Source organism: Panicum virgatum, chromosome 5N (assembly GCF_016808335.1).
Source record: "Panicum virgatum strain AP13 chromosome 5N, P.virgatum_v5, whole genome shotgun sequence".
NCBI classification, from domain to species: Eukaryota; Viridiplantae; Streptophyta; class Magnoliopsida; order Poales; family Poaceae; genus Panicum; species Panicum virgatum.
Window position 1 is genome coordinate 61,877,671 of NC_053149.1, and position 24,371 is coordinate 61,902,041.

The 24,371-nt window shown below is 46.8% G+C and overlaps 3 protein-coding genes and 1 long non-coding RNA gene across 11 annotated transcripts; all 4 read right to left on the minus strand.

Moving 5' to 3' along the window:
* Nucleotides 1–290: 290 nt before the first annotated feature.
* LOC120676957 lies at nucleotides 291–3,346 on the minus strand. 2 transcript variants are annotated; one of them, XR_005676050.1, is made up of 4 exons: nucleotides 2,959–3,346; nucleotides 2,282–2,382; nucleotides 638–2,173; nucleotides 291–530 (listed from the first exon to the last, which is right to left on the minus strand). It is a non-coding gene; the product is annotated as an uncharacterized LOC120676957 (long non-coding RNA). The 2 variants fall into 2 exon arrangements; XR_005676049.1 differs by having other exon boundaries at nucleotides 291–2,173.
* A 1,880-nt stretch (nucleotides 3,347–5,226) lies between these two features.
* On the minus strand, nucleotides 5,227–8,262 carry LOC120674280. 4 transcript variants are annotated; one of them, XR_005675038.1, is made up of 6 exons: nucleotides 7,914–8,262; nucleotides 7,613–7,798; nucleotides 6,529–7,503; nucleotides 6,377–6,436; nucleotides 5,650–5,727; nucleotides 5,227–5,550 (listed from the first exon to the last, which is right to left on the minus strand). XR_005675038.1 is itself a non-coding variant. In XM_039955435.1 (6 exons), the coding sequence occupies exons 1-6, from the start codon at nucleotides 8,008–8,010 to the stop codon at nucleotides 5,520–5,522; spliced, it is 543 nt and encodes a 180-aa protein (XP_039811369.1). In that variant the 5' UTR covers nucleotides 8,011–8,262; the 3' UTR covers nucleotides 5,227–5,519. The 4 variants fall into 4 exon arrangements, 3 of the variants coding, with proteins under 3 accessions (XP_039811369.1, XP_039811371.1, XP_039811370.1); XM_039955435.1 differs by having other exon boundaries at nucleotides 6,529–6,619; XM_039955437.1 differs by having other exon boundaries at nucleotides 6,529–6,619; nucleotides 7,904–8,262.
* A 787-nt stretch (nucleotides 8,263–9,049) lies between these two features.
* Nucleotides 9,050–13,106, minus strand: LOC120673464 (probable serine/threonine-protein kinase PBL1). Of its 4 annotated transcripts, none has more exons than XM_039954304.1 (5): nucleotides 12,226–12,809; nucleotides 11,448–12,115; nucleotides 10,498–10,758; nucleotides 10,250–10,369; nucleotides 9,050–9,933 (listed from the first exon to the last, which is right to left on the minus strand). In XM_039954304.1, the coding sequence occupies exons 1-5, from the start codon at nucleotides 12,425–12,427 to the stop codon at nucleotides 9,313–9,315; spliced, it is 1,872 nt and encodes a 623-aa protein (XP_039810238.1). In that variant the 5' UTR covers nucleotides 12,428–12,809; the 3' UTR covers nucleotides 9,050–9,312. The 4 variants fall into 4 exon arrangements, with proteins under 4 accessions (XP_039810238.1, XP_039810242.1, XP_039810240.1 ...); XM_039954308.1 differs by lacking the exon at nucleotides 12,226–12,809 and adding an exon at nucleotides 12,956–13,106 and having other exon boundaries at nucleotides 9,086–9,933; nucleotides 10,498–10,755; XM_039954306.1 differs by lacking the exon at nucleotides 12,226–12,809 and adding an exon at nucleotides 12,956–13,095 and having other exon boundaries at nucleotides 9,086–9,933.
* Nucleotides 13,107–22,190: 9,084 nt separating this feature from the next.
* Nucleotides 22,191–23,629, minus strand: LOC120676121 (RING-H2 finger protein ATL74-like). The gene has a single exon (XM_039957345.1). It carries the CDS (start codon nucleotides 23,136–23,138, stop codon nucleotides 22,542–22,544), a length of 597 nt encoding a protein of 198 aa, XP_039813279.1. The 5' UTR covers nucleotides 23,139–23,629; the 3' UTR covers nucleotides 22,191–22,541.
* Between the last annotated feature and the right edge of the window lie 742 nt (nucleotides 23,630–24,371).

Sequence of the window (24,371 nt, forward strand, 5' to 3'; positions counted from 1 at the left end):
TGTAGCTTTATGCAAAGAATGATTCATTAACAGGCTCTGTCACCTTGCTTTAAACTGTGCTATTGTAAACAGCAGATTTTCTACTAATTGACTTTACAGAACACTAACTGTACCCTGTAGCTACTTTGTGTGGAGAGGTGGCATGTGCAAATTTATTTGGCACGTTATGTAAGTGGCTGATAGTATTTGGTCAAATTTGTAACCCAGTCAATTCTTTCAGAAAACGTCAGTCATAGAGAAAACTGGTATCAACTGTTAGTCAGGTAATAGTTGGAGCAAGAGCAGTAAAGTAGCTTCAAGATTGGATGAATGGTAATAAATTGTTATGGATAGTTGCAAGAATCTGAATTCTCATTGAAAAGAAACTTGCCTCAAAGAAGAACGAAATGAATCTTACAAACTAAAAAAGGAAAAGGATATAGTTATACGGTCCTCTTCTTGTAAAAGAAGGGGTTTGATTTGCTTTATGAGCACCACACTGCCTTCCTACCACTTCGAACTTCAAGTGTAAAAGTAGAACATTGCGGCTCCTGTTAGACTTTGTTAGCAAAAGGACTATCTGTTCCTGCCATTCTTACAACGGTTAAATCAGAAACAAAAGCAAATCAAAATACAACAGCATTGTGAGAGATCGCACCTTTGGCATCTTCTTTTCCAACAAAGTAGCAACTTCATTGAAGCAAGCTTAACCAGAAGCCTCCCCATAGAGAGGGCTAGCACCGGCGGAAAACAGAAATGAGAAACATCAAAATGTTGGAGAATCAGGCAAGCAGCTTTCCAGCCAGGTCACGTTTGCAGGAACTAATATTGGAGAGTATACTGGACTGGTGCCAACCAACTTCAAGCAAGGTAAGTCCTCAAAAAAAAAAAGGCAAGGTAGCAGGCGTGAGCTACCAGCCAAATGACAATTGTGCATGTATAATAATAGCCCTGCTAACTGTACATCCTTTTCTTTACCACAAGAAAGAACATGCTAGCCACAAGAAGACTACCTACTACTATATAGTATATTACAGACAAATCCATGCGCTTCACCAAATCTTATCTCAAATCCTCAATGTGTTCCAGTAGTTGGTAAAATGCTGTATCACTAATGATAAGAAAATGTCAAACGAAATAGATATGGTCAGGAACATTTGATATGGAAACAGAATGTCGTGGCCCAACCGATGCTCAGAGAATTATTGTTGCCAACAGCCCATATCAAGTGAAGTCTATAGAATTGCAGGCATCATGAGAGGAGAGCCACACTGCACCCACCAGTCACTATATGCAAGGACGTGATGGCAAGAAAATGCAGATCTAAAGTTAAAAAAACATAGCAGGCCACAACATCAATACAATAGTTGTTAATGCTAAAACTTGCATCAAATAGAGAAAAATTGATAAATCGGTCGAATGTTGAGAGTTGAAACCAAAGAGAAAAAAGTATTCACATCTTTTGTGATGAGTGGAAAATTCAAATACAGAATTTGGTTAGGCAAACAGTACTCCTGTGAATTGAACACAAATCCCTTTGCTTGCACATATTGGTCCAAAAAGCTTCAGTATGACCTGATGAGTCAATGACCAAACACACAATTAGGGATCATGACAACTATATTGCCCAAAAGCAGGACAGCAGGGTTAGGGCCTAGGGGGCATAATGTTAGAGGCAAAGAGACATAAAGGCAAAAGGGAAAAGGAATGTGTGGACCAGTGGCCAGTGCTGACCTGACATAGAGTGAGAAACCAGAGCTGTTTCCCAACACCTCCCAAGCGACAGTATCATATATGACTACCACAAGCTTTACAAGCACATATGGATCAGAGCACACATCTATAACAGACTAACAGAGAATAATTGAAGTAGGTCCCGTTAGCATACGAACCCAGGACCCAGAAATAACAGTAGTATGTTCAATTCCGCAAAATCTCAATTAAAACAGTCAAAGAGGTTAAAACTTATATAAGAGACGTCGTTGGTTTTAACTTTTAAATGTAGCTTTAAAGTGATTTCCCAGACAAACAGGTTCAGCATGCAACAGGCTAGTTCAGGTTCAGGAAGGTACAGACTAATCAGTATCATGTAAGAGATCTGCTTGGACTGAAACATATAAAGCCATAAAGAGTACTTCAATGGCAGAGCAGTAGGGCCTGATACGGTAAAGCCACGAAGATAGCAGGAAGATTGCTGCAGTTCAGGAATCCAAGATAAAAACAGTCATCAAAACATTTTTTTTGAAATAATCATTACTAAAATTGCAGATAAGAAAGGATACCGAAGCTACAAGACATGTACCTTGTAACAGAGCAACTGTTGACGACCACATCGCTACTTGCCTCTGATGCATATAGAAGATTTTCATAAAGCCCCAACAAATACTAGCATGTGTATCAGTCCTGAAACGAAACGAGTAGAGAATAAGCAGTAGAGAGAGCAGTTTGCACTCTGCAGTCTGCACCACCAATCATGTGACTTCAGGTAGTTGATGCCTGATGCTTCCAAATAGTACACGCTTAAAGCCTTAAACCAGTTAACTGCTTGAAGATCTGGAACTATAGAGCAACAACAGTGATATGTTGATGGACTAAATTAGCCAACAAATGCGCTGCCAACACAGGTGGCCATTAGCATGCTTGCTAGATTATCCCTTTTTTTTTAATTTGACATTAGCCTTCATATAACCAATACAGCTGCAACAGCAGCAAACCAGGACTAATTTATCACACTTAGAAACGATCGGCCGGTATTCCAATAATGGTCACTAATTTGTGTGCTACATCACCAAATGGCCAGCACTGTATCAAGCCCAAACAACTTCAGGCCTGGCACAAGCCTTGGCAATTGGGTTGGAATTCGAACACCGCATCCAGTATTCCAGTAATTGGCCGGCATAGTCTAACAGAACTAGGAAACTATGAATACGATATTGTTCCCAAAAAAAAAACATAAATACGAGTCGAAGCGAGCAGTACCCTTCCAGGCAGAGGGCCGCGGTGGAGAGGCTTGCTGGCTGCTGCTTGGCCTCATCTGTATCCAGCGGCAGCGATTCCTTATTTCCTTCGTCTTCGGAGCAATTTCAGCTAACAGCGCAAGGTATCCGAGACACCCCTTCGATCTAGGGTAAAATTAATGCAGGAAATACCGGGGTTCTCAGCCGAGCGGTGGATCCGGGCGGACACGGCCACCACGGCCGACAGATTCCGGCGCGCTTGCTCCGCTTCGATCCCGGTGCTTCGATTCGTTGGACTGCAGCTGCAGGGTTTGAGAATTTGCGTGCCTTGTGAGCTTTATCTGCGGTTCTGGGTTGATTTTTGGTTGGGGAAAGTTCCCCCAAACCGCGCTTTAGGTTTTGCGCTGTTTAAATTGGTGGGCCGGTGTGGGAATTCCCTCCTGGGCCTTTCTGTCGTACCATGATGGCTGGGCCTGGCGGCACTCGGCCTATATATCTTTCGGAAGTTTTTTTTTCTAATCATCTTCCAGTGTTTGAGATTCGTGCAAACATCTACCACTATTGGATCTCCACAGTAAAACCTAGCCCACCGTCTCCTTCCTCCCATGAAGCCCGCACCGCCGCGCCCGCCACCCCGCCCGTCGTCGCCCCCGGCCGCCACCGCGCCATGGCCGCCGCAGCCCCCGGCTCCCGTCGCGCCCGGCCGACACGGCCCTCCCGTGCACCGCCGCCGCGGCCCCGGCCGCCACCGCCCCTACTCCCGTCGCTCCGCGCCGCCCGCGGCCCTCCCCTGCATCGCCTCCGCCGTTGCGCCCTCGCGGCCGCCCGCCGGCCGCCTCTCCGCGCGCGCCTGGCTGCCCGCGGAGAGCGCTGCCGCTGGCGCTGGAGTCCGGAGAGGAAGCCCCTACCCCCTCCAAAAAAAATGTTAACGTAGGATTAATAAATGTTGAATCTATTATATCCAAATGTTGAAATAGTTTATAAGAGATGTTGAATCCATTATGTCAAAATATTGAAATATTTTTAGATAATGTTGAATCTAATTTGGGTCTAATGTACTCCTGCTAATGGGGCGGGGCTTGATGGGTTTTTTGGGTGGGTTTTAATACGGGTATTATTGGACGGGTGAAAACGGGTGACACTATGAAATGAGTTGGGGCGGGTTGGGTTGACGACATAGACGGGTTGGGACGGGTTGGGGCGCTATGGTAGTAGATCGGCATGTAAGTCGCATATCATCTTCCATCGTGACTTCGGGTTGGGGCGGGTTGGGGCATTGAGCCGACGGGGTGGGTCGGGGCGGGTGGTAGTTAGGGCTATTGAAATATGGGTAGGGGCGGATTTGGGGTGGGTTCAACCCCATTAGCAGGCGTAGTCTAATGGACTTTATAAATACATAGACTATTCATCTTCCAGAAGTTATATAGGGACACCCGACCTGATCGACCCACGACCACCACATGATCTGGTTCGGGCCATCGGCCGCGGTGGGACCGAATGATGGCATTGAACAGCGGGGGACCTTACCATGTCCGTCACAACCTCGCCGGCGGCGAAAGGGGACGAATTGTCGCAAGGTCACCGAAGGCTTCGGCTGGAAGATCTGTCGCATTTGCACAGCAGCGAGCGACACCGGTTTCGGTCATTTTCCGTTGACGGTCATGCACTCCAGATTCACTGAATCACGGTTAGTTCTGGTCGTTCACATCCCGGTAGAGAACAAACCGGTCAAAAAGAGCACGCATCACCAACCGGCAGACAGATGGTGATCAGGTGAAGAACGTGAATTGAAACTGGAGAGAAAATTTTCACCCACCCTGCCGGCCCCAGGCCAAAAAGGTAAAAGGACACATTAGACAACCTTATCAAACAAAATCTGCAGGTGGACTAATCTTCCTGGCGTGCAGTTGACTGCAGAACGCGCGTGACTCTGCAGCCGTCGTTCATATCACTGGAACATTTGGCACGCGTTGCGCGCCCTATCATAACATAAACATTTGGTTTTAGTTGAACAGATAGAGAATTATTTCAGAATAGGTTAACATTAAGTACCATGTAATTACAAATTTCATGTACCTAAACTCCAAATGTCTACTCTAAAAGAACCAATTCATCTCCTCACCTGCACATTGGCAAGACCAACCACTTGCAAATTTCATTACTAATTGCCAAGAGATAACCATTTAGTGTAGGAAGATCAATGACCATTTCTGTAGTGCGGTCTAATAGGATGATTATAGCACAAACATATACATTACAAAAAAGAATTACTCATACAAGTAGACACAACTAAATAATAAAGTACACCAAAAGACTCAAATAGCCCTGCATTAGTATCCCATCAAGCTATTTTTCCACAGTGGAAAATTTTGAAGCTAACAATAATTTCAAAGATTATTAAAAGAGTAATCCAAATTGGTGCTGGTACAGCCAACAATTGCTTTCTTGTAGAGCATCAGCTCGTTCTTATTTGTAGTTTGTGTCAGGCAAAGGTCTTCACCTTGTTGGCATACTACTGATCCATGGACAGGAAAACTCACAGTTAAATCAAAAGTCACCTAATCTTGAAGCCCAGTATACCAGCTAATGAATTTTGCTCATCTGAACACCACCTCTGTCAATGAATAGAAAAAAGAGATCTTTCAGAGGAACTATATCATTTCTCTTATAGCTGTAACTAACACCTTTAACCAATTGTTTTCATTAGTATCACCTGATGTTGATGTGTAGAACGCGCCCCATCCAAATGAAGCGTAGTCCGCACATTGAGCCAAACAGAACCACATTAGTACTGCCCCAAATAACTTTAATTAGCCTATGAACACAATAATTAATATTTTACGACCAACTTTACAACACATTAATTAAAACACAAACACGAGTGTGTGTCAAGCCTATAAACAATTTTCATGATTCATCAGAGGGCCGCAAATCTTGTAAAAAGTTTTGCAAAGTTCACATCCATAACTATCTGCAGAAAAATAGTATGCAGATTTTAGTAAACCTAGGACTATGTATTAAATACTGAGCAAATTATGTGGGAAGCAAACTAAGATTCAACCTTTCTAGGCAAGCGACTAAATAAATATGTAGCCTGAACCTAGGATGGAGCCTGGATGAGAAAGAGTAAAAGTTGCAGTCAATCAACCAATTAGCACATGTAAAGAAACAAGAGGAAAAATGCATCAAGCAAGCAGCACTATGAAAGGAAAAAGAATCACTACAGAACTATTAATTCAGAAAAGGAGGACACACACTCCAGACAAGTTAAAGAAGCATCATTAGCCAAAAAAAGCAGACTAAAACAATCCTAATCATATTGCTCTAAATCCAAGAGCCTAGCTTCTGGCACAAGAAAGAGTAAAAGTTGCAGTCAATCAATATCCACTGTAGGAGATGGAACATAAGAGGCTGATCCCAACAAAAATCAGACAACTCACCTTCCTGTATGGATGGCTGCTCCTACGGCTACATCACGAACGCCATGGCCAGCTATGCACCTACATAAGAACACCAGAGAACCGCATATTAGATCAAGCCACTTCAAATCCGAAGCAGTAGGAATGGACAAAGACGCAGGGATCGATCGTACGGTCTGGGTAAGGATGGACGTGTGTCGATCCTGGAGATCCCAGGCGGCGATGCTTGGGGCTTAGTTTGAGGAGCTCCAGGGTACCCAACTACTATATATGCAGGGGGAATTTAGAGAGGGCAGGAGCACCCAAAATAACAAACTTTCCTTGTATGGCTAATTTAACTAATATACATGCAGAACAAATTGAATACTTGAGGCACAATCATTCAAGATTTAGTGAAAGCGGAAATCAGAACCCACAGCTAAAACAGTTAAACATGTACCGCCCAATCGGAACTCGTAGCTTTGAAGCAAGAGGAAGAAATAGAAATACAAAAGAAAACATTATTTACCTCTGTAGTATGTGTTTTATTCATTCTGCAAAGTACAGAAATCTTGGCTTAGCTCATGACAACATGAGATCAATTTTATACTTTTATTACTCTGATTGTACAAAGAAACATTTGATAATTTGAATTCTATGTCCTAGTTGTTCCTTTCATTTTAAATCCATGTAGCAAGAACACAGTTTGAGGTTTGGAACAAAAGGCTGCTAGTATGGTTTTGAGCCTGACAAAAAAAAACAGTTACGCTTTCGGTTTACAATCTGTGACTTGAGCGTAATGGAAGTAGAGGTCACATGTAGAAGTTCTACAAACTAAACCTATAGGATTATCCCTACAAAAGTAGCTAACATGGAACCCTATTCAAGCATTGCAAAAACCTGGCATTAAATCGCTTAACCAAAATCATGAACTTTGAAGTATGAACTGTAAGATTGAAAATTAAATCATCAAGCAATCAGATCAGGTCATAGAGGAGGAAATCGAAACAAGCAGCCTCGGTTATCAATATTCCTCTCACAGGACGCAATTGATGGGTGAAATCAAGACCCGTGAGAGAAATTTGTGTTCTCTCCCCTTGTTCTTCTTGGAGCAGCAACTTGTATTATGCTCTTTGTCATTTGATCCCATGTCTTATTTGAATGGTTCGCTACATCCAAAAAAGAAACATGGATGAATCTAATCTAAACAAAATGGAAGGATGAAAAGAATTAAAAAGGAATAAGAGAGAGTGACAGAGTGCAGGACGAATATCTCACCAAGTCTGAGGTGGGAGGGAAGGAAACTGCCGCTCGCAGCAGAGTTGTCATGGGGAAGCACCTGGGCCTGCTCGAACGTGGGCTTGTCGTGGTTCCTCGCCGCCTTAACAGATCTGAGGAGAGAGCTGAGAGGGACCGCGCCACCATCATCTTCCCTCATCGTCTTGCTCACCCCGCAGCTTGGATCTGAGGAAGAGAGAGAGAGAAAGAAAAAGGAGATTGGAGAAGCAATGAGATCAGGACGAGAGAAAAAGAAAGGGGTAAACAGAGAGATCACAGGGCCACAATCACGTGGATGTACAAGTTTGAGTTCTTGTGCCCTTTGCGCCGCCGCTACTGAGCTGATCCCGCCCCGTGCTGCTCGGCCACCTTGCGCCGCCCCTGCCCCAGGCTGACATCTGGGTCAGCGGGCCTGAGGAGGAAGCCTGCGAGCGCAAGGAGGAAGAGGGCGGCGAGGTAGCGGCCCCCGTGGCACAGGCGGCGGCGGCGGCGGATGGGGACGAGGAGCACGGTGGGGGAGTCGGTCGGGTGGTGTCCTATGTAGAGAGAGGGCGACGGCGGGGAGCAGGAAAGGGAGGAAGGCGGCGGCGAGGAGGTGAGTAGGCGAGGGGAGGCGGTGCCGAGGAGCCGGGGAGGAGAGGGGAGGCGGCGTCAGGGAGCAGGAGAGGGAGGGAGAGTGTGCGCGGCGGCGGGCGGGAGGGAGAGGGGGTAGGGTTCGGGTGCGGCGGGAGGGTGCAAATGGAAAAGTGCCATGCGGGGGGTTTCCGCAAAAACGACAGGATTGTCGAATTTCTTCTTTGTATTGAAATAAACATTAGTTAGAGGACCTGAGTGAAAAATTAACGAACGCGGTTACTGTGCTGACCGGACAAAATGGGTTCGTATGCGATTTTCAAAAAATATAAGGGCTTTTTTGCAAAACGTCCAGAGCTCGCCGAGACGCGACACGGTCCCATTTTTCCCGTGGGACGCGGAGAGCAGCTCAAACAGGGGTATGTTTTAATCAACCCGATGCGATAGAAACGGCTGAAGTCGATGCCAGGGACGGTGCAACAAATCTTCACTAGTACCTACCGTTACAACATCATGAGCTACACACCACCAAGAAATCGAGAATGCAACGGAACAACACGCGCGCGATGAGCATGACTCGCTATTGAGAAACCTCGGGCAAATAAGCGATCAGGCTGGGTCAGCGTCAACAATTGCGACGACGGATTAAACAAACAAACTTTCCACAGACAGGAATTCAGCATCTCCAACTACCCAAACAGATGTCACGAACAGTTTCCTTGTACCAGCTGCAACATGTCACATGAGATCGTCATGTGGATAGCGACACTCGGTAACACAAAGTGCTTGCCGACAAGCAACTGGCACAAGGCACGTAACACTTGGCGCCCAAAGGAAACAGCTGAAAGGTTTGGCGTACGGGCGAACAGAAACCGGGTAACACGAGTTTATATTGCATAATGAGGTAACAAGGCCCACTCAGCACGCTCGCTTCCATCCAATTAGAGCACAAAAAGGTATCTACAACCTGGTCCTATTTACAATTCACCTTGCTCTGCTTAGTTATTACTCAAGGGCATTACATAAGGCCACTTGTCTTACAGTACAGCACATAGCACTAAAAATCACTAGGCTAACAAAGAAACAAATAAATCAAAGAAAAGGAAATAAAAGAACAATATGGACATTCAAAAGCCTTCTACGCTAGACCTCCGCATGATAGGGGGAGGCGTTTTCTTCGTAGACCTTACCCTGGGATCATCCAGAGTAGGGGAGCACATCCTTGGATGAAGCAAAGCAGATGTCGATGACCTTGGTGAGATCAAGTGTTGGTTATGTGAAGGTGGCGATGGAGAGAAGGTTATAATAGGATGCTGAGGCACAATTCCATTGAGGGATGTAGATTTCAACATTATTTTTCTTGGTGCGGCAGACGGCTCTTGCAGAGGATATCGGCATGGAACTTTTATTTCCTGGACTCCTGCTAGAGCCTCCACAACATCCCTCATCGTTGGCCTCTCTGATGGATCTTTATGCAAACATTTCAGAATTATGTCTGCTACTATCCGAGCAGCCTTAGTAGGAAAGCGCCCTTTTATACGGGAGTCCATGATCAGGGATAGGCGACTGTCATCGGTAAGGAAAGGCCTACTCCACTTGACAATATTGCGTTCTTCTTTGGCCGAACTGGCATCAAGGTTCTTTCTTCCTGTTATTAGCTCCAGTAATACAACTCCGAAGCTCCACACATTACTCTTGGGAGTGAGTAAACCTTTCTCCAAGGTCTCCACTGAAAGGTTTGCTGCAGACTGAAAAGAAAAAAACAAATATCCAATGAACAATATGGTACTGATAAACAAATATCCAGTGATTAATATGGTACTGATAAATAAATAGGTACATTACAGCTAGTTTTATCTCACAGCATTATATATTTGTTAACTGCACGAGTGCTTCTTATAATAAAAAACCATATGAGAGAACCCATGCAAACTGAGTAAAGAAATAGATATTGCTGAGCACACTATTCAATCCAATGGAAGGATAAGATATGATATAGTGAATAGGTTGCTGCCACTCAAGTGATAATACAAACATCTACATTGCATTAGGACAAGAACATACCGCAGGTGCATTAGATATCTCCTCCTCAGTACTGAAGCCAACACAACCATAGCCTGAAAGCTTAGCAGTGAAATCTTTATCTATTTGGATGTTCGAAGTTGAGAACTCACTGTACATGGCCTGGAAACAAACAGAAATACAAGTACAAGTTAAAGCCAAAACAACAGGATAAGGTGGTTGAAGCCACGCAAAATTAAAACCATAACTTTCATGTAATGTTATAAAACAATAAATCAAGTAGTTCTCACCTGAAAGGGTCCTTCGTCATGTAAGAAAGCTAGACCTCTGGCAGCACCCAGAGCAACCTTCAAACGTTTAGACCAGTCCATGAAACGACCATCCGGTCTTCCAAAGAGTAGCTTATCTAAGCTGCCATGATGAAGCCGCTCATAGACCAACATCCTTCCATTGGAATCTTCTCTTGCATAATAGCCAATTAATTTACATAAATTGGGATGCTGAAGCGATGCTAATGTGTTCACTTGTGCTTTAAACTCCTTCAAACTCTGCTGGTGATAAACAGTATGTCAATGTGTTGCATCAGCAGAAATAATGAGCTCGACTGTGAATACTACTTTAGGATAATACAATAAACTTGATTGACACATCAGCCTATCATAAAAGGGAACGATATTCAATTTATCACATAGAATTTTAAGTTCTATCAGCCAATGCAGGCTAGTAGCTACATTTACTTCAAAATATTTTCTGACGCAAATAAAGGCATTGCCTAGGAGTGGGTACTAGACCAAAAGTTTTCTACATCAAAGAACATGCATTATAAATTACATGAAGTGAAAAAGTATAGAAAGCAGTTTGCAGTAAATAGTAGAAACAAGAACAAACACATGGTCGCTTCAGAAACATGTTACCCAACCCCACATCTGCAGTGGTCCTAAATCCTAATTAGCATTCAAAAAATGGAATGGTATATTTATTATTATTATGGGCCCAGCATAGCATATGTCAGTGGAATAGGTTTTTGGTCACCTGTCTATAAAATGAGTCTGATACTCTAGCCTGAATTGTCCTTAACAGAATAATAAATGATGTAAAATTACTGAATGATATACCCATGCAGTATCAAGCTATGTCATAAAATGCCAGACATCTCTGTCGGCAATTTACACACCAAAAGCCAAATGTCAACAACAGCTAAGAAAATATGTAACTAAATTGTGTCAGGAACATATGGTACCTGAGTGGAAGGTAGTAATCGAGCTACTGTTGCTTCAGTGGTCTTTGTATCACTAAAGTCATCCCTGAAGGTTGCCTTATATGATGTTGAACCAAGTGTTTCTGAAACACACTGATCACTAGAAAACCACTGGCAAGCAGATGAAACTTCATCATAAGAGAAGATTCTAAGTCCATCACATTTCTTTGGAGGCAGTGGGAGAGGGCCAGACATCTCCAGTGGCCCACTTACGTTGTTGGCTTTGAAGCTACCAAAGTTCCTCAAAGAATGTCCTTCCGGTGAAGGAAGAGGAAGGGGCAAAGGATTTGAAAAGCGGTGACCCTTTGTGGAACCTTCCTTATCCCTGGAGTCATCTTGATCTCTATATTCAGTGTATGGAAAGCCAAACTGATCAACCACGATAAGGGTTGATGGAGCAGACAAGACACGAGCTCTGCTGTTATAAACCTTATTTGCCGACTGAGAGATTTTAGCCCTGTCCCTAAAACTAGGAGGAGCTGATTGCAAGGATGGTACATGAACTTCTGGCTCCGGAAGTCTAGAGGACGTACTTTCCCTTGCATCAATCGATTTCTTGCTCGGAACAAAAGGATTATCAAGAGGGCATTTCTTCTTCTTGGATCTGAGAACAGTGAAGCAGCCCATCATCCGTACACCAGGGAAAATTTCTGCATGAATAAAAAAGAAAAGAAAAATTAGCACATATTGCAAAAATTAGGCAGATCCTTGTTAGATTGTGATACTTAGTCAATAAAAGCACAAAACTAATGCCATGTACTGTGTTCCGCATCCATTGAAGCTAAATCCTCAACAACAGTCAAAATCTTGCAGGAAGAAATATCTCGATTGAATAATCCAACCAGGAAAATCACTGTGCTGATTTCGGCTGGTTTCGGCTGGTTTACGTGGGAGGGAAGAAGCTGAAAGAAGCCGAAAGAAGCGAAGCGAACGGAGTGAAAAACTGAAGTACCAAAGACCATTTTCCTTGCAGAGTAATTTCACCAAACTGTCTAGACGCGACCATACATACTACATCAACGGGTGGGTAACACATCGCTAGCTGGTATGCAGCTCAATTTCGCAGAAACTGCGCGTGACCGCAACTACTCCAGCATTAAGACCGATGAGATTGAATAATCTAACTCTCACCTACCCAAACCAAACTAGCAATTTCGGTCAATCGACCAACTAAAAATCTAAAATAAGCGTTCGTGCACAACTAAGCAATTGACTCTACCAACCCGGCGAACTCGGCCTGTATGCAATAGGAACGGCCCTCGATACTATACAGATGGCCACCCGGAGCTTATACGCCCAAGTCCAAAGCTCCCGGTCCGCGAAATCTACAATGCAAGGTGCTGGACAGCCGATGTTCGGATGAAGCCGCAGCACGGGAGAACCGAATGTCACGAGATTAGCCAGTCGGGGAGAGGATCCAAGCCGAAGCGGGAACAGCTCACAGCCGGACGAGAACAGACAGGACGCGGCGCGGGGGCCTGGGCACGAACCTCGGCAGCGCAACTGGGACTCCTCCGGCACGGCGGCGGCGGCACCTGCGAATGGAGGGGGGCGGAGGACGGGAATGGGGAGGGGAGCCGGAGAGGAAAGCAAATGGTAGGGCGTGAGATATAGGGGCAAACAAGGGCGAGAAAAGTAAATGGAGTTGGAGAGAGAGAGAGAGAGAGGGCGATAATAACTTGAAGAAGAGCGGCACCGGTCAAAGGTCGAGAGATTGAGAGATAGCAACTCTAAGGCAGCCTTCCATATTCCACCCTTTTAATGATGCTTTTTCAAGAATCCCCTCCTAACCATGCCTGTCTTGTTATATGACTAAAAAACACCAGTAGGGTTTATTTGGCGACTAGTACTAAGAAGAGGGGTAAAGGGTGACAATTAGACGCAACCGATGTTAAAATGGGGGAGGTGCTGTCCAGGCCTCCAGGGTAGCTCGACCAGACATGATTTTTTTCCAATTTTTTTTTTTGAAACGGAAAGACATTTATTTTTTCACGAAGGTTGAGATTGTATTTTTCTTCTATAACTGTTGAGAATGTATTTAAGCTCTATACAAATATACCGTCAAGAAAACTCATAACTCCTCACATATTATTGATGTACTTCTGGCATGTGGAACCTCATAACATTCACCGTGTAGAAAATTTGTTCCTATAAAGGGTATGGACGCAGAATCATATGGGCGACATGCGTGATACATTGTAGAAATTTGTTACATTCCATTAAACATATATGATACACTACCGGAAATTGGGTGTTTGCCCAGTATTTTACGTCGGACATTTTCTTTCAACCATAAACTTTAAAACATCATCAATGCATCGATATCCCTATATCTAGGGGTGGTAATGGGTCATGGCTCTAATGGCCTCTTCACAGCCCAATAAAGCCCTTAAAATTTTTAGTTCAAAAATACATATGTTTAGAGCCCGGCCCTTTTAGGGCCCGATCCTTAGATTTTCTAGTTCAAAATGTTGGGCCCTTTACCACCCCTACCTATATCACATCGACTTTGCCCTATTGACATCGCATATCCACATCGGCTTGTAGAAAGCAAGGTGCATCTTGAAAGCGATCGGGTGCACTAGTCTAAGAGGGAAAGGAGGTGAATTAGGCACTATTAAAATCTTATCATATGGCTTCAACTAGTTTGCACAAAATTTAAACTAGATCAAGCTATTTAGATGTGCAACTACGGTTCACCTTAGTGTAAAACTCTAATTCCAAAATTTTTTTGCAACCTATAGTCAATCCTAACAAAATACTACACTAAGAGAGTAAAAGCACACAAGTTGCAATATGAAATGCGGAAGTTTAAAGAGAGGGATGAGAGGAAGCAAACTCTCGACACGAGAATTTATCCCGTGGTTCAGATTGACACAAAGACGCCCCTACGTCCACGTTGTTGTAGCACTCACGAAGAGTATCGCTTCCTGGCAATCAAGTCTCTTCTGTGAACACAATCACAGTCACCTTGATCCCGATCTTCACTAAGGGAGATTGCCCACGAGGGAGGGGTCTCCGTCCCCCGCACAAAGTTGTCGACACCGCTTCACACCAAGCCAGAGGTTCGTTGACATGCCGGCGAGCCACCAATGCTCCAAGGAGGCCGGCGCACCAAAATACAAGTTTGGTTCACTCTAGAACCATAGCACAAGGATCTAAACCTTGCTTGATCACTCACTCAAGAACTAACCTAGTACTAACACTCACAAAGCTTGTGCTAAGGACTAAGTATTTGATTTTTATGATCTTGGATGGCTTGGAAGTGTTCTTGGATATGTGTGTGATGTTTTGGGACTTCAGCAATCTTCAAATGGCCGGGGGATCACATATATATAGGCCTCCAAGTCGAACTAGTCGTTTGTAGCCGTTAGCAACTTTTTTGCGTAGCCATCAGAACTCCCGGTGCAGGGGCATCGGTTCTTCCAATCACTCACAGCAACTGAAGTAGTCGTTGGCTTCCTGACACATCTGCAGCGACTCCAGGGACCATCGGTTAAACCGATGCATAGGGCGTCGGTTAAAACGGTCACACACAGCGCCAGGACTAGCCGTTGGACCTCCCACTTCTGCTGACGTAATTGCACCGACGCTATGCTTCCATGCACCATCGGTTCAACCGGTGCTGAAGACTTGGCTTCTGCGCGCTTGACATCATTTCTGGAACATAATACGTTGAATGCACCGATGTCTAACTTGAAGCCGTCGGTTCAACCGGTGCTTCACTTGATCTTCCCTTGGAGCTCAGACTTGTACCAAAGCGAGGGCGTCGGATCTTCCGACAACCATCGGATGCACCGATGCTTAGGCATTGGTTCTTTCGGTGCTACTGGTTTCTGCAGAACTCGTCCAATTTAGCATTTTTTGAGTTTTTTCTTCGTGTTTTGTTTTGTATGGCCTTTTTACATCATTCCTGGGATCTAGAAATGTTTACTCAACAAAACCATTAATCCCATTGATTATGTTGTCATATGATCACCAAAATCACTCGAAATGGCATAAATAATACCATGTTCGTTACACATCTAAACTAAAGTGCATGGCACAAGAGACTGTGGCCGTGAGGGTTAAGACATGGCAGCTTTTCAATAAAAGGGTCAGGACATGGAGTGAACTAGTACATTGATTTTGAAAAACACTTTTTTTCCGGGTGATTTTGAAAACACTAAAAACAAAACAATAAGGGAACCAATTTGTTGGCCCATCTTATATATGAATAATAACCAGAGTAAAGGCTGTTATACCGAGTAGTATGTGAGATGTGGGACAATGCATATCTCGTACTATTTTTTCATAGATGATGTTAGATATCGATGATGTCACACCTATCACACGATAGCTGCTTCCTAATAAGAAAAAGGATAATTGTAATTCCTTGCAAACACGAAGGTATTGGTCCAAGTTCTGTGGTTATACTACAAGCAAAGCACTCATGATTTAGTTTTTTTCTACGTTTATTTTTCTCCTTGGAAAAATTGGTGCCGCTATGCTCGTTGAAGAACGATGGGCCTTGCTACTTGCTTAGTTTTCGAAATTTAGAAGGCTACCTACGCAATTATCAAGTCTTTTCTCTCAATCTTCCCTTTGTTTCCTAGAGGTGGTTAAAGCAAATTAAAAATGCAACCGGGGCGGCTTTGAAAATTACAGCTCACGGCTTAATGGCCTCAGTCTTCTCCATTCGAAAGAAACAGAGGAACTAGCAAAGTGCACTAGCTCGTCCCGCCTTATTCAAATAAGAATTTTTATCAGGCCTCTCGCTTTAGACGGATCTCAATAGAAATATTATAGACATTAAATTTGCTAATACATCAGAAAAAAATAGTGTCATAGGATATGAGAGGAGTGTCATGGTGACACTCCTCCATCTCGATTATCTAGTTCATAGTTTTAGTAACTGTGCGATGGTATTCCCACCTAAGACTGATCTTACATTCTTAGGGTGTGTTTAGTTGTTGAAATGAAAATTTTTGGGTGTCACATCGAATGTTTGACCAGATATCGGAAGAGATTTTCGGACTGTAATTAAAAAACTATTTTCAGAACTTACCTGGAAACCGCGAGATGAATCTTTTGAAGTCTTTGACCACATCATTAGCACATGTGGGTTATTGTAGCACTTATGGCTAATCATACACTAATTAGGCTCAAAAGATTCGTCTCGTCGTGTACATCCAAACTATACAATTAGTTTTGCTTTTTAACTATATTTAGTGCTCCATGCATGTGTTCAAACGGGGAGGCAAAAATTTTTGGGTGAAAATTTTTAGCACAGCCTCGTTCTTCTTCACTGACATGGTTAGTAAAGAAAAGGCACTGTTGACGTCGGAGCACAGGATTACTTGCCATCTATGAAAAGGATCGCGTGCAGGCATCTCTCGTTGAAGTCCTTGCTGCGCTGCTATGCCCCTCTTGTTGAATTGAACGGAAGAATCCATGCCTTGGAACACACAGCTATCCTTATAGAAAATCATGCATTGGTGACCTTGGTAATCTACACTTAAGATACCAGAACAGCGTGAAGTGTTGGTCTTAACGTTAGTTATTGTTTTGTCTTAATCGAATGGTACCAGCCCGACACTGACGTTTAATAGGATTAGGAGTGAGCTTACCAGCGGCAAGTATTAGGTTTGACCAGAGCTGCCTTGCCCTGTACAGCCAGTCTGCAGACCAACTGATATCAGCCAGCGTTTCAGATTGTACAGGTGTTTCTCGACAAATAGGAGGAGAACCTAAATGCAAATTGTGGTCAGACCGACACCGCCGCAAAATCTAGCGCGATTTTGAATTCGTGTTTTGACAGAGCTAATGGTTTATACTAATGGTTTCAGCAGAAATTTCTGCAAGGAAAACGTAGCAGTGGTTGTCAGAGTAGAATTTTCCACGAATCCCAGAAACAGTCCAAGTGAAGTGCGTGAGCGGCGAGAAGTACTCCTGCTAGGCTGCTATCCAAGGACCGCGATGCAAATGCGCACATGCGGAAGTCCCCTCCTCACAAATTAGTCAAAGAGGCAGGAAAGGGCATCGAAGCGAATATCCTATTCGAAGGGGGCCGTACGCTAACTCTCTACCATGCTGCATAGCCATAGATATGCACAGTGGCAGCAGGGCCCACGCGGATGTTGACAGGCCGGTCAAAGACGAGAAAAAAATAGACAAGGGATTTTCTATTTTTTTTGAAAAGTAATTTTCTAGTTTTCCAAGGGCGTAGTTGGAGTCAAAGAAAGGAATGGGGCGATAGGGGTTAGGCCTTTGACCGCATCCAGCCCGTCCGGGCGGTGACCGACGGCCGTGAGCCCGTGATTAGCCAGGACCGCTCGAGGAGGGGACGCGCGCGCATTGATGGAGCTGCCTGGCCGGGACGCCATGATTGGGCAATCATCGGCGCCCGCACGAATCTCGAGGCGCGCCGTGGTGATGCAGGACCACCGACTGGATCGGGTTGGTGTGACCAATCAGGCTTGTTGACTGTTGAAACAAATGGATACATGTACAGTACTGCAAGACATGCCCGTCAGATTTTGTTTAACGAGCCAATATAACAAACAAAAAGAATAGTATAACCTCTATGACTATATGCGAGTACTCCCTTTGTTTTTGTTTTCAGTATACAACCTCTATGACAACTTAATTAGAACTCATTAGTTTGGCTTAATCTATGTTTTAAAACGGGAGAGTACGCTAGTTAGTTGTATGGGGTTTGTATATTGAACTATTTACAATATGCATGCATTGTTTAAGACCTTTATTAAGTCCAAAAAGATATGATGTTGATGATAGCCCATTGAAGAGAATCAGATATTACTTATTGTGCATGTTCCTTAAGGTGGAACATTTCCGTCCCCATCATTTCCACTATCTATTGCTGGCAGTACTAAAATCACAGCAGGTAACTATATGAAAGACAAACGTCTGGAGGCGCTCAAGCTCCCTTAACAATTGGTGATTCCGATTATATTATTACAGGAACACCAAAAGTATAAGTTGAAAATGCATAAGAATGCCTAATATTGAGTATTCTCTGCATGGTTTAGTGGCAGGCGACGTGTTCGTTCACAGCGAGACGTTTGTGTTGACTTTGTTAATCTCGATGATCTCACAGAGGTACCCATAGGAATAGAGTTGCATGCGTGTTTTCATATATTAGTGTGCGTACGTGTGTTTGATTGTATGTTGAGATACTACAACTACAACTTGTACTACCAGACCCGATCGAGGAATTAAAAGAATCCGGCGTTCTCAGACTAGACTAGCGCTTGCCTCGGTTTTCCATTCACATCTACTCCCTCCTTCCCCATTTCTTAGGCACAAGAGCATTTTCACAGGTACCAAGGTTTGTATTAATGTTGTGAAAGTTTACATAGAGACCAAACGACATCCCTTGGATCCTAGAGATCTTGCATGGCCGCACGCAGCCTGCTGGCCCTGCATGGCCGCATGCAAATGGAATTCCGGTCGAGAAAACCTGCATGGCCGCATGCAAATGTAATTTCCGCCGAGAAATCCTGCATGTCGTGAGTTAATTCCTCGTAACAAGGATGGTGATTACTGCAGCATTAATCCCAAGGCTGCACGCCCTATATTGGAAGAAAAACGCAAAATGGTCATGCGCCTAAGAAATGGGGGAAGGAGGGAGTAGTACTAGCACGCACCGTACCGGGACGACGTGCATCACACATTCACACGCCCAGCCAAAATGTAGTACGTGCATTGCCTGTCACCTGCCGCCAAAAGATGTTTCCGGTCGTGTGCCAATCACGGCCACTTGTTCTGTCTGCGGCTAGAGCAGTGTGGCGCCGCCCGACCCCTCGGTGTCACTGAACTCACGGGTGTCGCCGTCTCACCGTTCCCGTGGCGCACGCACAACCGTCACGCCCGCCCGGTCGCCCATGCAGCCATGCCCCTCCCCGCTTCCTCTCCACCGGTCAGTGCCGGCGGCTCGAGCCCCACTCACCACTGCCCCGGCGTCTCGGGAACCTGACCGCTGGTTTTCCACATGGTTCCTCTCCGCTGCCAAATGCCATTGCATCAAGTATAAAAAAAAAAAGTCATTTCATCATCGGCTGGGTCAGCCGAGCGCCCTGGGCGGGAGGCAACGAGAGACGACCGCGAGAAAGATTCCTGGACCTCCCGTGCGTTACGCAACAAAAGCAGACGGGACGGGGCGCGTCCAGACGTCGCGGGCTCGCAGCAGCAGCGGATCAGAAGGGAGCAGCGGAATGGCTGTGGCCTCCCTGCGCCTGGCGGCAAGCGCCGCCCAGCGGATTCCGGTTTCCGGGTCCTTTTCCGAATTCCGATCGCGCATCCGCCGTCCCCGTTGGATTCGTCGGCGGAGGCAGGCGACAGAAACAAGGGTGCGGGTGGGGCGTTCTCGGCGGCGTGGCTGTCAAGTCACCCGCCGCATTTCCGCCCGCGGTCGCTCTCCGCTCGCGTCGAGTCGGCGGCGGCCGGGACCGGGGCATGGAGGTTCTCGCGGCAGCCACTGGCGCCTGCCCGACAGTAACACCGGCCGTTGAACCGTTCCCTTGGCAGCGTAGCGGGGCTTCGGAAGGCTCGGGAAGAGAGCGACGCGGCGCGCCCCGCCCCGGAGAAAGTCACGCTCCGTGCCTGCGGCGTAGCTAGCGGGCTAACAAACGGTAGCAGTAATCCAGTTCGCAACCTCCTCCACGCTCTGGCATGTCGCGAAATTCGTCGCCAGCCTTTCTTTTGTTTCTGTTGACCAGGTATGCTAGATTGGACCTGCGCCGTTCCAGCCAAGTTCAGAATCATCATTGCGCGCGCGCGGCTCGGTCCGAGTCGTGCCACGTTTGAACGCCCGCAGCGTGCGTTGTGTGATAATTAAAAGATAAGGTGAGGAGGATAAACACGAGTTGGAAAAAACCGCGGTGCAAGGTCCAAATCCTAGTCCTCGGGGTCAACAGGCAGCGACGTGCCCAACTGCTGACTGGCCACAACTAATTTGTAACTAACCCCATGCAGTATCCATGCCAAGTTTGAAACGAAACCGGAAAAATGGCCAGTTCTATTTATCGCGCGCGCGAATTGGATTCGACCTATCGCAGACACAGAAGACTTCCCGATTCCACCCTGGCCACTTCCGAGCTTTTATGCGTGCAGGTTCGATGATAGCCCCTATGGACTATGGCCCACGAGGAGTGCACGGCGTGCAGCTACTCCCACGCAAGGGGGGCGCGAGAACACATGACCATTTGTTGGTCAGAAAATGGTTTGGAATCCCGATCTTCAACACAAATATCCTTATAGAAAATTTATCTATTTTTGAAAAGTGTTTGCACCATATTATCGTGCGCAATTAATACAAGAAAACAAGATCATACATGAATATATTTTGATTTTTTATGCATTCAGATTTTTTAGTTTACAATAAACCATCAAAATAATTTTTTTGTTCTACGAGATTTAAGCAGAGGCCGAAAAATAGCACGGCCCACGAAAGCCTCCGTCCCCGCGCCAACGCCCCGGTGGCCTACGGTTCCCATCCCAACCAGCGTGAAAGTCGCAAATAATCACAGTTCCCCGACAAAACATCCTCTACTGCAACGTGGGCTCCGGAGATCCATCGCGGCCCGGACTCTCCCCTCGGATCACCTCCCAAAGGCCCAAGCCCCGTCGTGTTCAGAAGATGGAGATTGAATGATAAAACATTAAGATTCTAAAAAAAAGAATGATAAAAAATAAAAAATCAGACTGAAGTCACGAAAATTATTAGTCGAGTGAAATCCATAAAAGCTAGAAAATTCCTATATGCTACACAAGTATAGCTACATTTATTGGCACTTTTTGAACTTAAAAGCATTTATTGGCGCTTAAAAACTTCATTTTCCCTTCATCGCCAATGGTTAACTTCGCGCCCATTTACAATTTGTATGCCCGTCACCTGGAAAGACAGTTTTGCCCTTACGATAGCATGAAACATGTTTTGGCTAATTCTTCTGCAGCCAAAATAGGGACATCACATGTAGTCATGTAGATACGATTTACTTTCATAGGAGTGTCGGTTGGGAATTTGAAATACTCCTGTGAACATTTCTGACTGAATCGATCGAAACCGGGAAAGACCGGATGGCGTTTGCAGCTCCATGATCTGCTGTACTCTACACACATCGAACCGGCCCCTGGCGCACGGGAGCCGACCGTGCCTACGCCGCCGCCGCGAGCCCGCTGCGATGTACTATGCCATTCAGGGGCGAATCCTCATGCATTTTACCTGGTGCATGTGCACTAGGGTTCAAATGGAAAATTTAAAGCTACTTAGTGAAACATTACTTGATAATTATAGGATTACTATAGACATAAAGGAGTGCACCAGGGTGTTTTTGAGTTTAGCATCGCCTCTGATGCCATTCCCACCGGCGCCGTGGTATGGTAAGCGTGGAACCGAGGAGTTCGCCGTCGCGAAGGACGGAAGCAGCCGTGATGCCATGCCCTCTGTTGCCATGCGCCCATGCCGGTGGACACGAGCCCTGGAGGCTGTGGCGCACCGCCGCCGGGAAAACCTGGCACCTTGCACGAAGGAGCTGAGGGTCTTGTTTGGATCACGCTAAAATTCTAGCGCGCACGTTTTCTGAAAAAAGAATCTCCCATACATGCATGGTGTGCATTGGGAAGGTTTGGGGTGAGCATTGAACTGGTGCAGAGAAGGGTGGAGGGTTCAGTTCGTCGGTCCATACACGGCCAGAACCCAGAATGGCCGTTACAGAGACACTGTTTGGCAAAAGCAATTAACGGGAGCTAGCACGTGAGATAGCTGTCATTTTGCATGGCATACAAGAAAATTTCACTCTCTATGTACAAACAGGGGCAATCGCCAGAAGCCAAGCACAACTGCACAGGAGGCGAGAAGAGCAGAGGACAAGCCGATCGGGTAATGGAACGACATGCAATGTTGACTCGAGTGCGACCTAGGAAACTAGGAGTACTATAAACAACTGAACAGGGCCCACCTGTCAGTTTCTGTCTTTCTGATCGCAAAATATCTCACGGCCACGGAACAAAGCTCGCATACCTGTGGCCCCGGCGCCCCGCCAACAATAGGCTCGTGGGGCACTCCCGTCCACGTCACCCGATGACCACCGCGATTGCAGCAGCCTCGCTGCCCTGCCGCCGGCTCCCCCCGGCGGGGGCGGAGGCAGCGGCCTTGTCCTTGCCGGGCGCGGCGGCCTCGAGCACGGTGCCGCGGCACGTGGGGCAGGAGTCGTGCGAGAGGAGCCAGGTGTCGACGCACCGGACATGGAAGCCGTGGGCGCAGCGCGGCAGGACGCGCACCTTCTCGCCGTCCGCGAACTCGCCGAGGCAGATGGCGCAGACGTCGGCGGCGACGGCCGCGGCCCCGTCGGCGCCGCACGCGCCGTAGACCTCCACGGGGATGCTCCGGAGGGCGCGCCTCTTGAGCCCTCCCCCCCTGGCGCCGGCCTCCCCCTCCGACGCGCGGCGCGCCCAGCGGATGAGGCACCGCGCCAGCTGGTTGAGCCCGAGCGCGAAGAGCAGGGCGAAGAGCAGCGCGGCGAGGATGATGACCATGTTGGTGTCGAAGCTGGCGTCGCCGCCCCCCGGGCTGCTGCTCAGCGCGTGCTGCGCCTCCGCGACGGCGCTCCCGGGCGCCGGCGACCCCGGCGGGCCCAGGTACCAGCCCATCGACCGCCCGTGCACGCCCATGGACGCCGCCGCCGCCGCTGGTTCTCCTCCGGACCACCGTACCACCAGCCCGCCCACCCCCGTCCTCCTCCCTCTTCACCTTCCGGCTCCACCAACACGGCTCGTGGTGCAATCACGCGCCGGCGGTACAGGTGATGCTGCTGCAGCCACCACGACAGGCGGGTCGCCACCAGCGGAGGGCGCTCTCGCTTCGCTTTAGCACCCGCTCCGTATCTATCCGCCTTGGCCCGAAAAAGTTTGATGCTTGTGATCACTGTGATCGAGCCGGCCTTTTGATCGGTCTCGCGTCGCCCGCGACGAACCGGGCCGGCTGCTGCAGGTAGCGACGGCCGTGAAGTGGAAAGCTCCCCGCCCCCGGTGGAAGCGGCCGCGGGAGGGAGATTTTATAGGCGAGGACCGGGGAGGATCGCGGGGGCGCGGAGCAGGGCCCGCTCGCCGGCGGCGGTTGGGGCGGAGGGCCGGTCGGCACCCCGAAAGCTGGCCGCGCCTCACATAGTCACATGAGAAATATCTGTGTCCGATACGCTTGCCGCGCGTGCACCTGGCGCCAGGGTTTACCAAACCAGTGGGAACCGGTCCGGTCCGGTTCCGGTTTGGTCCCGTAAACCGGTCCAAATTCAAAATTTAAATTTGTATTAAAAAAATGAAAAAATTCCTAAAAATACTTTAAGGTGCGACAAATCTAATGGTGTCAATTTTCTCAAATATTCGTTCGTTTAACATACTTTTCGGGTATTTAAAGTTAAACCAAAAAAAAAAAAGAAAAAAAATGAGACGGCCCATTAAAACCCACTTAGTAAACAGCTCAAACCGGCCGGTAAAGCGGTCAAACCGGCCGGTATACCGTTCCAAACCGGTTACACATGCGATTTTAAATTTGGATTTAAATTCAAACTGGTCAAACCGGCCGGTATACCGGTACGAACCGGTTGAACTGGATTTTTTGAATTCAAATTTGAATTTGATCGGTACCGATCGGTTTCCGGTCAAACCGGACCGGTATACCGGTACCGAACCCCGGCGGTTTGGCCGGTCCGGTCGGTAAACTAAATCCTGCCTGTCGTCGCTCGGCTTGTCCGCGCCAGGCGCTAGCCACGCGGGTGCCTTTTGGTTTGCTTTGGCTGCCGGCCCGGCCCGGCCCGGGCTCCGGCGTGTCGGTCTCCGCTCGGCTGTACCGCCGGCTCTGCCGCCGAGCGGCGGGCTGTAAGACTGAGGCCAACAAGAAGATGCAAA